Source organism: Struthio camelus, chromosome W, assembly GCF_040807025.1.
Source record: "Struthio camelus isolate bStrCam1 chromosome W, bStrCam1.hap1, whole genome shotgun sequence".
In the NCBI taxonomy this organism is placed as follows: Eukaryota; Metazoa; Chordata; class Aves; order Struthioniformes; family Struthionidae; genus Struthio; species Struthio camelus.
The window spans coordinates 41662356-41677746 of NC_090981.1; the positions used below are offsets into that span (position 1 = coordinate 41662356).

Consider the following 15391-nt stretch of genomic DNA (forward strand, 5'->3'; position numbering starts at 1 on the left):
CTATATTCTGTTTACAAAATGTATCAGAAATTAGATATTTGTAACTTACAGACCATAATCATGAATAGTTCATCCCAGCCCATAAATCTTATCCTATTTAGGACAGCTATAGTTCAGCAACTACAGATCTTTGCAAAGTTCTACCACAGGTGGAAAATAGAAGGCATCCCTAGCTAAGATAAAGGAAAACTTTTTAAGTTATATGAATCATTGCAATGTACCTTTAAGAGGCTTGTCAGCTGTTGGCTTCTAGAAACACATGGGAAATATTAGCCCATTAGAAAATTCTCAGTATTTGGAGTGGCCAGATAAATATTACCCAAATTGTAATCCTAACTTTTGGTGCTTAATGATTAAAGTTTATCATTTTTATTATGCTCTGTGTGTGTAGGTAGGTGTGTGTGTGTGTGTATATATATATAGAATATTTGTATGTATATACACACACGCATATATATGAAAATGGTATGACAAATAATTGTGTATTTTCCACAATTTCTTTTTTTCTAGAACAGCGACATTCTACCCTTGATGTTCTCAAGAAATTCAAAACTCTGCCTACTTTCTTTGCAGCAGCCAGACTTTCTGCCATGCTGAACGGAAGTGATGAAGTATATGCAAACTGCATGGTAGTAAACCAAGTAAGTTTATACTGGAACTTTTGGAATATATTTTTTCATTGTCTTCTGTTAAAATAACTTACTTGAGTGATAGTAGAATATTCTGGTTCTATCAGCAATGGGGTGTAGATACTTTTTAAAGCCCTAAAATAAGAACAGGAATACCTTATTCTTTTCAGCTGTATTTTGTAACTAATTTATGAAATCCCTTTTAATAGATTCAAGTAATGAAAGAAATTACTCTGCCTAGCCTGTAGGAAGAACTGTAAGAGAGTCCTACGGTCTTTTTCTCCTGTGTTCTGTGAACTAAACGGTATTTGTTTCTCTCTGAGATATATTAACACAATGCAGCTTTGTTCATATGCACTTCAGTTTTTCTAAATTTGGTGTACATTTACAAAAGAGTAAAGTTTCCTGATACTGCGTAATTAGTAAGTTAATTATTAGTTTAATTTTTTAAGCTCAACAAAAACGAGAAATTGGTCAAAAATGTACAACCAGTATCCTACAACTGGTATAGAGCACTTTGATACTAGAGATCCTTCCCGCCCCTTAGTATTCATGTTCCTAATTTACTTGTCACCAGCAGTGGAGATTAGACAAAGCATCCTGAAAAAATTATGTTGAATCACCAGTGTTACATCTGAAATCCCTTCCCCACCATCACACTTTGATATCGTAACTTGGAGAGGGGGACTAATCTGACTATTTTGTATAATTTTGTGTGGTTAAACTGCTGCCAAATTTTAGTGGAACGTAGTTGCGTTTCAGTGATGGTTGAAGAGATGTATATATGTGTAATGCACTCTGGGTTCTCCCAGGGCAGAAGACAGAATGCAGGAGTAAGGAAGAATCAGGCCATAGAAGAGTCCTGAGACTTTACAAGAGTGTCGAAATTTTTTTTTCCTATTGTTTTTCCTGAAACACTTCAGCTGCTGCATTTGCTGGAGACCCTGTTCTTTGTGAAGGTTTGAGACAGATGTTTCGGAGTTCGGCGTGTTCAAAACACTCTTAGGGTTACCAGAGATACACGTAAAAAACCCACCAAGCAGTGAGCATCTGGTACGGGAATATATATGCAGATCTCTGAACCCTTGATTTTAACAATATCTGGGTTCTGTTGCAGAACAGAACTGCAAAATTCTCAGTGCCATTACAAATATAGATATTGCCTGAGTATATTGCTGGGGGACCTTCCGCTTTGATCACAGCTCAAGGCGTAGCCACAAGGTTCAACCTTGTTCTGCTTTTGCCAAGTTCTCGTTTAGCACCGCTGGGCAGGAGCTGGAGCTGCTCCCCCTCTCAGCTGCTGCCCGAGGAGCTCCCGCAGTGCGGTGCACCACACCGTGGAAACGCTGCCCGGGCAGCAACGACTTCGAAGGGAGGAACAGCTGCATAAAACCTGGGAGAAGCATTTTACCTTCTTGCATATGATCTGCACAGTGCAACTGAAGTAATTCCAGACTTTCATACAGTGTATCTCTGAATGCAAAAGCAGACTGCTGTAAAAATGTCAACAGTTCTTTGTGTCTTTTACTACAAGAAACATCTTTACAATAGGGATGAAAACACATGCCACGTGGGGCTGTAGAGGAGGAAGTCAGCAACGTGAAATAGCAGGGCTTTGGAAGCACTTGCAGTCCTTTCTTTGTTCTTGCTTACACGGATGCTTTCTTGAGGTTGAGCGTTTTCAGCGGGCTTTGGCTCTGTGACTTTTCAGTACTATTTAGCATCTAATTAGATGACAGTAACTTCTAACTAGAAGACTGGCAGTAAACTGTATATTAGTATCTTTTGCAGAGTTGACAGGAGAGTTTAACCTCATTTTCACAAAGAATTAATCATTACCAACCAGGGTCTAAATCCTGATCCCTGTACTGAACCTGAGTAAACGTAATTGCTAATGCCATTCCCTTCTTTGTGTAAGAGGAGGGGTGCTTGGCACCCACAATTGCTTAATGGCAAAAAGAAAAAATCCTTTCCCTTCCTCCCCTAGAGACCCTCTGTTCCAGGTTATCTACATTTGTCCCAAACTTTATGAAATCGGTGCTGGAAAAATAAAAAAATGTGCACGATGTGTAGACTAATTTTTCCGAATTAAATTATGCAACATTTTAATTTCCCCCCATATATCCCCACGCTAATGTATTATGCATGTAGTTTGCTTTACTCAAAAGAAGGTTTTTTTAAATGTGAGCAGTATATACATGATTTGATACATTTAATATAAAGGCTTAAATATGAGTGAGAAATCCATTAGACTAATATACCAAACCATCACTATTATAATTCTGGAAAAACTAGTGCAAGATCTAGAATGTCTTAGCCATATAACTTGTCTCCAATTTATGTACTCCAAAAGTAGTAGAGAAAAAAAAAGGCAAAACTTATAACTATTATAAAATGGCAAACTATAATCTAGTGAAGGGTCCTCATCTTTTTACTGTCTTTTACCAGCATTCACTTTCCCCCTGCAGGCTGGAGATGTAAAGGCTAATTACATTCATGGAGACGGTGTTAGCAGTGAAACATGTCTGAATCCCACCAGTTCAACCTCAATGGCTAAGAGCTCTTCATCTCCCTCCCTTGAAGAAAATGACCAGTATATATATGATCCAAATGAAGGCAATCAAATGTCAGTGAAAAACGGAGAAAACGTAGGTCTGAGACACAGAGCAGATTCATACCTGCCAGTCAAGACCCATGGATTTATTAAGGAACGGGGCCAACTTCATGCTGACATGAAGAAAAGAAGGTATGTAATTAATTTGATGGTGTGGCCAGGATTAGGATTATTTATAATGATCTTTTATTCAAAAGATAAGGCAGAACCTGGAATAATAAAGATTTTCATCATGGTAGAATCACTGGTTTCAATCTCTGACGTTTAAATTGTGTCGGCATAATGATTTGTTTTTATAAAGTGGTCATAAGACCTTTCTTCACATACATCTTTCAAATAACAATGTCTTTAAAGTAAATTGATTATTTTTAAACCAAATTTATGCTTTTATACCTTTTTGTCTCGGACAGCTGATCACTGTGTTTTTCATTGTGGCATTTTTGTCAGAAACCACAGTTTTTCCCCCTAGCTGGTTTCTCAGTTGTATTTCCCATTAAGGGAATGGTCCAAAATCTGTTGAAGTCAATGGGGGTCTTTCTATTTGCAGTGGGCTGTGGAAGGAGCAACCTATTCCTGACAGCGTATGTTTTTTCACTTCAAAAGACAGCAGTATTCAGTACAGCTCACGTTTCTGATAGGTTCAGACTGTTTTCTGCTCTTCTGCCCATACAGAAGGTCTGATATCAGCAGAGCCAGTTGTCTGAGGGTCCTCATTCGGACGGCTTTAGGTTATGCTAGGAACTAGCTGGTTTCCGGACTGTAGGTAGGGCTTGAATTAGAAACTTTGAATTTTTGTTTTTAACAAATACCTGAAAAAAAAGGTGTTACAGTTTTATTGCTTCTTTGGGTAAAAGAGACCTGAAATCAGTTGCCTCTTTGACACAAGAAAATTTGAATCTATAGAAATTGAATTTCTCACCTCTCAAGAGTGTCTGGACTAATTGGAGCTAGGGCACTGTGTGTAAAAACACATAGCAAGGTAGCAGTAGTGGCTGTCTATTAATGTCAATTACAGTGATCAGTAACGTTTTCTCTGAGTTTCCTAGACAACTATAAAATCCTCCTACTGCAGAGAGAGAGGACAACAACTGTCAGATTGGCTATGAGTTATTCTTTTCTAAAACTTTTCTTTTTTGCTAGTTATGGGGATATCACATGTGGACTGTCATAACTAATCTGCTTCTCTGTCATAAACATTTTTTCCTCCTATACATATTTGAATTTTCCCACATTTTTAAAGACCTAGGTTAGGTACCTATATATGAGCTTTCGGAGTTTATATGAGTTTTCAGAGGTAAGTGATTGACCTTAGTACATCAACTGTAAGCGAGCCAAATATATAGTAATAGTCTTATTTTATGTGTAATAATTCCAGTTGCACTTGCCTTCAAGGATCTCAGAGTATGTAGCAAGTTAATTAGCAGATCTTTATACCATTTTTATAGATCAAGGAAATTTCCATGGTAAGGTACCCACAGTAAGCACTGATGGAGAATTTCAGTGCTGTAACATCAATGCAAATGAAATTATTTATGCTTATTTTTCTTAAGTACCAAAAGACGAAGACACTTATTTTTTTTTCTAGCTTTAAAATGTGACAGTAACTGATCCTGAGGTTAAATAGCTTATTTCTGAGAAGCCACATGGCTTATTAGTAGAAAACATTGTGAAAGATGATCTCCAGAAGTGTAATAAGGAAGTAGTTTTGGACAATACTGATAAATTTATTATTTAACAAAGTGAATTTTAGTGCAGTATAAAGGTGTAGTTGTGCTAATATTCCTGGTGGACTTTTTGGCTATTTAGAAATGCCACACCTGATTTAGAGTTTTATGCTTTAAGGCTGGAATGTTATTGCAAGCAATCAACCATTCGTTCCAGCCACGCTAATAAAGAGACCATGAACTCGAACATGCGGCTAACAGGACGCATCATGGAAAACCCCTCATAGCGTGATAGCACTAGGAAACCTTGTTGCGCTGTTCTGCTCAAGAACACCAGCATGTCAGTAGTCACTGAATGTTTGAAGTATTGGCGTAGCTAGAGATTTTTCAGTCCCTTTATAGTCCTACTTACTTTTAAATTTATGTGTTTTGAAATTAATGTCACAAACTGGCTCAGACCATAGCCCATCTCTCTGTGTCACTGTTTTTTTTTCTCTTCCATCCTCCATCAGTTCACAGATGTTGGAAAAAGATATCTGTGAATTGCCACGTTATATCCTTTAAATGCATGTATGTATATGTGTGTGTATATATACACACACAAATCTCCAAGTATATCTGCATACTTCTTATCAAAATCTGAGCTAGTTATCTCGGTTCTCCTTACAGTCCATGTAGAGAGTTACCTATGCAGGTACCTGTGTGGAACGAAACATCTTGTTTAAAGGTAGATGTCTAACATCAGTCTGATAATCATCCTCCAAAGGTTGCTGTCTACTGACTGTGGTAGGAGTCTGCATGATTATGGAAGGTGCAAACATCTGCCTAGTAGATCCATGAGGTTGGGTTAGATAAGTCCTGTACAAGTAACTGAGTACAATCACTGGGAAACATGAGAGGGGACTCAAAACATGACTTACCTGACATAATCATGGTGGTTGTGGTTGTCATTTATCAAAGCATATAGAATTATCTTTCTTGTTGCATTAAGATTGATACTTATTACATGGGAAATAAAGAATTTGTTGTCTGCTTCAGTTCAAGTCTTGATGACCTTGAAGTAGACAGCGGAAGTGAAAGTGTTTCAGACAGATCCTACGTTCACTACCCTCCCCTCAGCTCTTCGGAGGCAACGGCTTCTAGCAGAGATGGATTGGATTCTTCTGAGACGAGCGCTGATTTTAACATCAGCCGGGCAGAATCGCTTTCCTTATCTACCGGTCTGCAGCCCAAGGTATTTAATATTATTTTGGTTTGAGTTGTTTTCCTTTTAAGTAAATCCTTGGAAATGTATGAGACATTGTATTTGAATCTAAAGGAGAAAAATCAGTTCCGAGCTGGAAGTCATAGATGTTAGTCAGTTTGGAGAGCAGGGTGTACGGGAGCTCCCTGGGTGTAGCTGCTCAGCAGCAGTGCAGGGAAGAGTCCATCAGAATTTCACTTCAGCTTTGAAAAAAAACGTAATTAATCAGAAGTATTATTTCAAAGGATGTAAACCAGGTTTGGTGAATCAGCATTTTCTAACCACAATGTATTTAGTTAGGAAATGTTTAACTGGCTGTAGTTATGTGAAAGGGTAACAACTTTGTAAAGAAACCGGCCTGTTGCTTTTTTTAAAAATAATTGCCAGATGCAGGAAGGGTCAGTTGGATTTTGTACAATGACCAGTGCAAATCTCTGTTCCTAATGATAGTTTCCTAAAGTGTCCTGGCTACATTCATTTCTACTGAACCGTGGTGCCATTTCTGGGAAATCTTGACACATGCACAGAACTATTTTTTATTAATAGGGATTGTTTATTATTTTATTAAGCAGACTTCTTGCCTCTGTAGAGCTTCATCTGACCTTCAGCAAATGATTACATGGAGGGAGAAAAAGAGTCCAGCACAAACACTGAATTCTGTTAGGGCTACTTTTACAAACAATATTGTAAGCAGTTTAGAAGTTTACATTTCACTCTGTGCAAATGTAAAAGATCTATCAAAAAACAGAGGGGTTCTTTCCCAGCTATACCATTAACATATTTGGGAATCTGAAAGTCGTTTCAAGCATAATCAGAAAAATGCAGAAGGAAAAGAGAAATTCTTTCTTTGTATAAGTATTACTGTAATGTAAAAGTTATTTATACAAAGTAAAAGTTTGTAAAATTAAAAGTTTGTAAAGTAAAAGAGTTAACAAAGTTTACTTTGTAAACTCTGACATCAGTAATTACCAATGTTCTTCTGATACTAAGGCACTAAGATAATGGCTACCATAGTAAAAGCAGGACAGATAGCCTGGCTGCCAGATAAAATGGCAAGCAACACTGGATGATGCTTGCCACCAAACTGGAGAAAAATGTAAGCTTTCTCTTAGTCTAACTTGTACCCCCAAATTCTTTCCTGTAACATACAACAATTTTTCATGGTGGAAGTAGGACAGGTTTTCTAAGAATTCAAAGTGAAATGAAGTAGTCGGATATTTTACTTAAATTTCAAACTTTTCTGAAACCAAGAAAAACATACCTGGTCAGCACTCTGTCATTCAAAAATTCTGTCACTGATTTGTTTTGCTGCTTTTGCTGATGAATTTCAAAATGATACAAGTTTTCATTTACTGCAATTCCTTCTAGGAATGCTTACTGTCTGGAATTCGGTCACGCTCCTACTCCTGTTCCTCACCCAAAGGCTTACTAGGAAGACCTTGCATTCCCCGAGATTTTGCAGTCGGTGATCCAAATGAAGGTCAGTGTCACCTGTGCTCTGGCTTTGCATCTGCATTGCCTCCTCCCGTGTTTGCCTGCTGCAGATGTAATGTTAACATCTTTACTCAGGCCTGTTCTGTTCACTGATACTTGTGCGCACAAGGTCCCTGTGTACACAGACCTTGCCAAGCCATGTGAAAGAAGCATTTGGTTACCTTCAGTTACCCCTACCATCTTCCCTCGCTTTTCTCCTGTGTACAGCCTCTGTCATGCCCTCCACGGATACAGCATCTGGGAGGGTGTGGGAACTGTGACAGGGAGAGCTTTAGTCAGAAAAAGTAATGTGGTCCAGGGCAGTAATCTAAGACTCTCCAAAGAGTCTTACCTTAACCTCCAGCTGGAAGCCCAGTCCGAGCTGGAAGAGGCTAAAGTTGACACAGGGGCAAAGTCTTAATGGGCAAATGGCCCCATCTTCCTGTAAATCCTGGGGAATACGAGAAATTGGTTGGAGGGTTGTGGTCTTCTCTCTAGGGTGGGGAGCAAAACCCACTCTCTGCTCTAAAGGAAGTCACAGGTTTCTTTGCAGGGATTCTGGCACATGGTGTCCACGTGCTGTTCTCCAGTAAGGCTGAGCTAAGCCCGTTCTTGGTCACTCCAGGATGTCAGATTTATAGCAAGTGAACAGGCGTTTACCCAAAGAAAATTCTATAAGAACCTCACGTTTTATTACTGTGCTGTAGAAAATGACTGTCCTGCTTAACAGGAAGCCTGTAATTTTCTACAAATTGTTTCTATCATCCTTCATTTGTAAACATGCGGCTTCATATTTAGCAGACAATCCAAACTTTCTTCAGTGAAGGTATGGGTTATATTTAAACTATGTTAAATGTGAAATATGTATACGCTCTTTCTTATGGATCACATCACTTAAAAGCGTTGGCTTTTCAAGAAATGAAATGGTTCACTGCGTTCTCAGTAAGATTGCTATGTGTTGAGAAAGCACCTGGCTTAATTTCAGCAGAAAAATATGTTTTGAATTGTAAGTAGCCAAAAAATATGTGTTTGAAAGAGAGATAAATGACTTAATGTCCTTTAGTTGGCTTTTGCTTTGCTGCTGCCGCCTTGATGCAACGTGCAGTTAAAATCCAGGATGCTAACTAGTTATAAGTGTGAATGGGATAGATTAAAGCCAAGCAAGCTGTAGCAAGCCAATATAATCCCCAAATATAAACCTCCCAACACACAGATTCTTTAGCAGAAGTCTTTGAAAATTTATTTTTCCTAAAATGAGTGACATACATTAATAACTTTTCTTTATTCACCAAAGTGTTTGGCGAAAACTTTTAGCAGTAAACTCGGTACTATGCTGATGTCCAGACATCTTTAATGTCTATAGTGGCTTTCTTTTTTGACTTAGTCCTGGAAGACTTACACACAAACTTCACTTTAAGTATGTGAATGTTATTACTGAGTCCAAGTTAATATTTATGAAATCTTTGCAGAGTTGTGGAATGGTCGTGTAATGGTCAATTGCAGAGCTCAAAAAGTTTTTCTATGAGTAGTAGAATTAAGGAAGCCTGGTTTTCCGTGAGTCTGTGTCCTCTGTCCCTTATAACCCTGTCTGTTGTTGTAATTTCAGCCTGTGTCTCCCTGCAGTATACCTTAAACTTCCTCCCTTGTCCTGAGCAAGACAGGCCATGTGATGACTAGTGGCGAGTTGCAGTGAACCAGGTAGAAGGGAAGACTGCTGAATGGGCACTGCAGCTTTTTTCTCAGTTGAAGCATTAGTTAGGGTCTTTCTCGCCTACTCAGCAGCCTGTTGTCACAACAGTTGTAGAAATGTGATAATTAACTTTGAAACCAGTAACGTTCAAAAGTTGTGGGGAAGGTAAGGTGGTGAAAGTTAATGGACAGACAGATACAGTGATGGCAGAAATCTTTTTTTCCTTAGTAGGAAACTGTATTAAAAAGTGCAACAAGCACCTTGATGGTGGCTGTTGCTCCAATTTACTATAAGATTTTGTGGCTCCCTGTAAGATTTTAGCATGCGGCCTGCCGCCTGTAGCTGTGTTATATTTTTCCAAGTCGCTTAATTTGTTTGTAACTGTTTGTATCCTACAGATTTGGTGAGAAGTCTTTAAAAACAACAAGGCAGAAGAAAATAAGGAAAATGGGTCACAGAAGTAGGGGATAGCAGATAAGCAAAGCCCTTTAGTGTGTGCTTAATGTTAAACCAGAATTCCTTTGAACTTATAGCTGAAGGGACCACTGGTGTCATGTAGACCATTCAGTTTCATCCAGATACCATTACCTGTTTTGGCCTGATCCAGGCTCAGACCCAAGTCCTGTCCATTCTCTCTTCATTTCCCCCACAGTCAATATTAGGCATTTACCTGATGTTGTGGGGAAAGTGGAATCCCTGTCCTTCTCAAGATTTGGAAGCGGGCAATCTGCTGGCCATACTACAAATCCAGCGTGCGCTGCATTCACCCGCTGCTGGGAATTAGGCCAATGTCCGCTCAGGTTCTACTGGCGCTTCCTTAACCCCTGCCACCAGCAGCCCCATCCCTCCCTTGCCAACGTTTTTCATGGACAGAACTGTTAAGCACAGCGTTTGGCAGCCGGCAGCAGTAATTACTGTGTAATGCGGGCACCTGTGCTAGATTTCAGCAGTCTCATCTGGTTACTGGAAGCAGACTAGCCCTAAAGCTTGGTCCAAGAAGTAAGGTCAGATAATTCATCCTGATCTCCACGGGCCACAGCGGCACTGTACCTAGGTCCATTCAGATGTCTGTGCACTGAAAAACCTGCCATTTTCCCTGTGCCCAGCTGGCAAGCCAGCTCCACCACTTCTGTCATCTCACTTAAACTTAGCTATGCAAGAGAGAGGAGCAGCTGAACTAGTAGGTTGCAATGAGATGTACGCTTGCTGATGTTAGCCAAAGCAGACACATACATGATAGCAAGAGGCTAATCTTTGTAACATGAAGTGCAAGAAGTAAGTGGGAAATCACCATCTGTTTCTGATGAAGGCTTTTCAATATGCTCAGGGTTAAAACAACTACCTGTTTTTATTCAAGAAAGCATTACCAGTCTGTAACAGTAAAGGATTTGTCCCTGCTCTGTAGATGGTGTGTTCATGAACAGTGGTCGATCCCTCCTTCAGGCTCTTTCACTCTCTAAGTCAGTGTCTCTGCTCCACCCCTGTAGTAAGTACCACAGTGACAACCCAACAGTGCTGTTTTGCATGAGGCTGTCTCCGTCTTCCATGGGTACCTGGTCTTTGTTTCTTCGGAAAGCATCCTGTTGCGCAGTTTTTGTCTGGCAGCTAACTGAAATGCCGTTCTAGTCTCGCTACTTCTGTGATAAATATACTAGCTCTTGCTAACCCAAAGTATGTATTTGTCTTAAGGCACACTTACTCAGTACAGTGTGCTTAAGTTTGTATCTAACTTCTAAGTATGGCATAATCTGATGCTTACATGTTAGGCAGGTGTTTGAGTACCTTTCTGAACCATACTTGTAGCTTTGCAAATAATCTCTACAGAACTAAATGACTTCTAACTTGGAAGAAATAGTAGATGGGACCCTTTCTTTTATTTTTCTAAACGACTCAGATTATTGAATGGTTCATCTTTTAAGCTACTTTTTGTGCAGTTTGTTGGAAAGTATCTCCTTGAGTCCTCTTTACTGTTTCCAGGACATAAATGTAACCTATTATGCATTCTGTGCAGTGCATATTCCTCTCTATGGAGAGGGGTTTAAAAATGTTTAATACTGTAGCTAAAGCCAAATAAAGCAGGTAATTGCAAATATTAGATGAATATCATTAGGATATTTTACAACAAATTATATAAAAAGCAGAAGGAAGGATGAATCATTCCGGTCTGTGTTGTTTAGAAAAACAAAAAATAAGTATTTCTTCCTGCTCTTAAACACCGACTGTCTGTTTGCAGAGACTGGCATCCTCTGTTGTCAGTCTTGGTTCTGGCAGATTCTGTCAACTTCACGACGTTTGATAGGCAGTGGTACTATCTTGGGAACAGCTGCTTCTAATATAGATATTTTTTGCTTTCCTAATTTTCAAATGACATTGCAAGCGCTTAATGACAAGCTTATGGTCTGGTGGGGGTCGGGCGTTTCCAAAAGATGTGTTGACGTAAGGATCTGAGTGCGTGTTCACTGTTTATGTCTTGCAGAGCGAGCCTACAGTTTGCCCGAGCAGTCGCGAGAGAAAAGGTATCAGTACTTGTCACACGTGAATTTTCGGGGAAGGCGTCCTCTGCAGCACGGTATTTCTCGGTGGATTTGGGAGCAGGTCTGTGCAAGAATGCCATCTAGGGAGCAGCGCGGGGAAGAGGCGGCTGGCCGCGGCCCTCCCTTCGCACCGCCTCTCCTCTCCGCTGGGAGCCCCCCCGGACCGGCTGGTTCTCAGAGGTGCTGGAGGGGGTGCGCCCTGACCGGGGGAGCTCTAAGCGCCTGCTGCCTTTCCGCCATCAGCTTGCTACTGCTCCTACCGCTGTTCATCCCACAGAGGGGTTTGCTGTGCCACAGGAGCCATTTGAAGAGACATGCAAAGCACCGGAATAAAAACAGGGAGGCTTTTGATAACGATTATAGTCACGGCAAACTTGCAGCACGTTGCATATTCTATGCGCCCCCCTGGCTGGTATTAGTCCTTTTTAGAAAGAGAGACTTTAATTACTACAGTTAAAACAGAAAAACCCCCCATGTAATTGTAAATGTTAGATGAAACAAATGTCATCCAGATTCTGCTCCGGTTTAAGAGGCTATTCCCACTGGAATGAGTTGTTTTCCCCGGTCTGTGTTTTAGGATTCAGGAGGAGGAATGGGATAAATATATTGTACCCTCAAAAACTGAGTCTGAAAAGTGTAAAGTGAGTCGAACTTTCAGCTTTCTGATGAACAGGATGACTAGTACACGGAATAAGTGCAAGGTAATTTGAGATTTATGTCTATATTATTATTTATAATTACATCACTGTAATTAAATGAATTATAGATAAGATTTATTGCAATACACCTAAGTACTGGGAAGAAGCTTTTATCTTATTTTTTTAATTTTAAAACAGATGTGGGATAACCTGGTAGGGCCCTCATATTGAAAAAAAAAAAAAAATCAAAATCCTTTTAAAGAGTAGGCTTAGTTTAGCAAATCAAATATTTCCCTGGACGTTTTTAATGTTACCAATAATCTCATTTGACTATTTAGCCAAATTTTAAATTTCTGAATTACCTTTAAGAAATAATTGTCTTTGTTATACAAAAGTAAAAGGTGTACGTCTGTTCCTGCAATTATTCTCAGTAAGTACTTGAGTCTGTACCTTTGACGTTTGCACATAATCAGCTGAACTTGCCTTATTTGAAGTTAATGGAACTTCTTGCATGAATAAGTACTGCTTATCGTAAAAGAGCTGCAGATTCAAGGCCTACATAGTCAAGCATAGTGTGAAAGGAAGATTTAGAACATTTATGGTTTAATTTTGAGCTACCTGAAATTTAGATTAAGGACATCAATTAGCAGCTTGAGGGATGCTTTGGCCTGCAGGATGTTTCTCTCTGGCCTTTCAGCAGTTTTGTAGGCTTTCTAACATACCCTCCCATTTCCCCAGGATATTCTAAAATACGTCTATGTGAAGATGGTTAGCAAAGTGCTGCTGGGGTGATATACTCATAGTAGTAGAACTGGCTATGAACGTGTATATCTAGTCATGCAGCCATACCTAAGTGAGTATCTGTGCAGTCTCCTAAAGAATATCTACTAGGACTGCTTGGAGGAATGTGCACTCACAACAACAGAAGTATTGTAAAAATAAGCCAAATTTATTAAATTCATTAAAGCTCATTAAAACTATTTTTTTTCTGGTCTCTTTTAAGATCTAAAGGCAAGTTGTATATATTTAGGTAAATGTACGTGTAATTGCATAGGCATGAGTTTGCATGTATGCCTCAGGGAGAAACAGGCATTGATTGATACCTGTGTGTGCAGCTAGTCAATCTCTCTTTTTAAATTTTTCTTCTGCTCCTTTCCTTTTTGCAGGATTATGAAGTTATCTGCCAGTCATCTTTGATAAAGATTGCTGGCTTAGCTGCCAGTAAAAGCAAAACCTTTATCATTTTAAACCTTAAACAATGTTGAATATAATAATATAGTATTCTGTTCCAAGTCTTCCAGGACAGAGAATAAATGTTTTTGAATCATTTGATCTTAAAAGTTGCTTTAGTGTTTTTAAGATTGAGTCAGTTTATTGTCTTTTCTAATGTCCCTTCTTTTTTTTTTTGCCTCTGCTGTTGGGGATAAAGACAAAAAATAAAGATGCCAAAGATAAAGAGAAACTGAACAGACATAATTTTATAAATGGGACCTTCTCAGGAGTTCTCCCGTGTACAGCCTGTGAAAAGGCCCTCCTAGGAAAGGAGTCACTGCAGTGCTCTTGTAAGTAGTTACTAACTTTTATGTGTGAATTTAGAGCGCTCTGAAACCTGACATAAGATCATTATTCAGGGCTTTATTTCAAAAAGGAACCTTGCCTAGGTTTGGAGATGCCTGCTTTGTGTAGAGAGCTGAGGTCAGCAAGGGAGAGGGAAAGAAGACAGCAGCTGCTAGCTTCGGAAGGGACCAGGGCCATCTCCTAACCTAAACACGTTAGACAAAAACTCCTCCCTAGCCAGGGGGTGTAACATCAATGCAGCCTCGAGGCTCCTTAGTAAGTGAACCCGAAAGAGGAATAACGGTGAAGCCATAAAACAGAATTTTCTGCCGGCTGAGGACCCCATTCAGCTTCAGGTTTTGAAACGTGCCTTCTCTTTCAGATTGCAGCGTGACTGTGCATAAGAGCTGTAAGGAGTGTGCTCCTGTGTGCACCAAGGTAACTTCCTATATCACACTGTTCTTACTAGAGCATATTTGCTTTCCAAGAGGCCTAGAAGTGAGATGAAGAAAATAAGAAAGTACGCACAGACCATCCAGACCTAGTGTCTATGCAGGGAGGGCTACAGGAATGTCAAACGTTTGATGTGAGCAACAGACAAAGTAGTGTACTTGAACAAGAAATGTATGTAGAAAGGGGGATCCTCTGAATTGGAGTAGTGGGAAACAGTAGTGGAAGGGGCTTTGGGAGGTTACCTACTCCAGCGCCTCACCCTGAGGCAGACTCACTTCTCTAATGGTGTTGGCAGATGTTTGTCTAACGTGTTCTGAAAAATCTCTGGAGAAGGAGCCTCCCCAGCCCCCCTAGGCAATATTTCCCAGTATTGAGCTGCCACTGCAGACAGGGCAAAATCAGCACTAAAGCTGATGGAAAATGTGTTCCTTTAAGTAGGAACGCAGACGTGGTGTGGTTATCATGACAAAGGATGCAGCTTTCAAAAATTGACATGTAGGGCTTTTGCCTTCGTGGGATAAAAAAGGACTTGCAGAGGAGTACACCACAGCCAAACAAGTCATTTTTCAAATGAGTGGAGTGTGCCTGTCTGGTGTATTTGGGTTTTGCATTCTGGTGGTTAGCAGGGAGAACATGTTTTCATACAGAATCTTCGGGGTAAACAAGGCTTTAATTGCACATAAAAAAGACATTTTTATTTATTTTGTATGTAGCTGCCATGTGATAACCTTGCAAAAAGAATCAATAGATTTAGTTTTGTATTGTTGTACAAATAATATTCTACTTTGATGTTAGTTTATTAGTTATTAGCAGAAATTAGGACCGTGATTTCAGAGAGTTTTCTTGAAGCATCTTTATGAGGTGACATATGAAAGCAAATTACCTGACTGTTCATG

The 15391-nt window shown here is 39.6% G+C and overlaps 1 protein-coding gene across 11 annotated transcripts in view; it reads left to right on the forward strand.

The window, feature by feature from the left end:
• The window catches only part of LOC104152984 (rho guanine nucleotide exchange factor 28), a 133258-nt gene that overhangs the window by 78839 nt on the left and 39028 nt on the right, over positions 1-15391 (forward strand). For 6 of the 11 annotated variants that reach the window (XM_068925499.1, XM_068925508.1, XM_068925501.1 and 3 more), the window contains 9 exons: positions 511-641; positions 3098-3375; positions 5946-6141; positions 7519-7630; positions 10719-10799; positions 11790-11829; positions 12425-12548; positions 13915-14047; positions 14425-14480. In XM_068925499.1, the coding sequence (XP_068781600.1) occupies positions 511-641; positions 3098-3375; positions 5946-6141; positions 7519-7630; positions 10719-10799; positions 11790-11829; positions 12425-12548; positions 13915-14047; positions 14425-14480 (1151 nt within the window). The remainder of the gene's footprint in view (positions 1-510; positions 642-3097; positions 3376-5945; positions 6142-7518; positions 7631-10718; positions 10800-11789; positions 11830-12424; positions 12549-13914; positions 14048-14424; positions 14481-15391) is intronic. The other 5 variants (XM_068925505.1, XM_068925506.1, XM_068925510.1 and 2 more) reach the window with 3 other exon arrangements.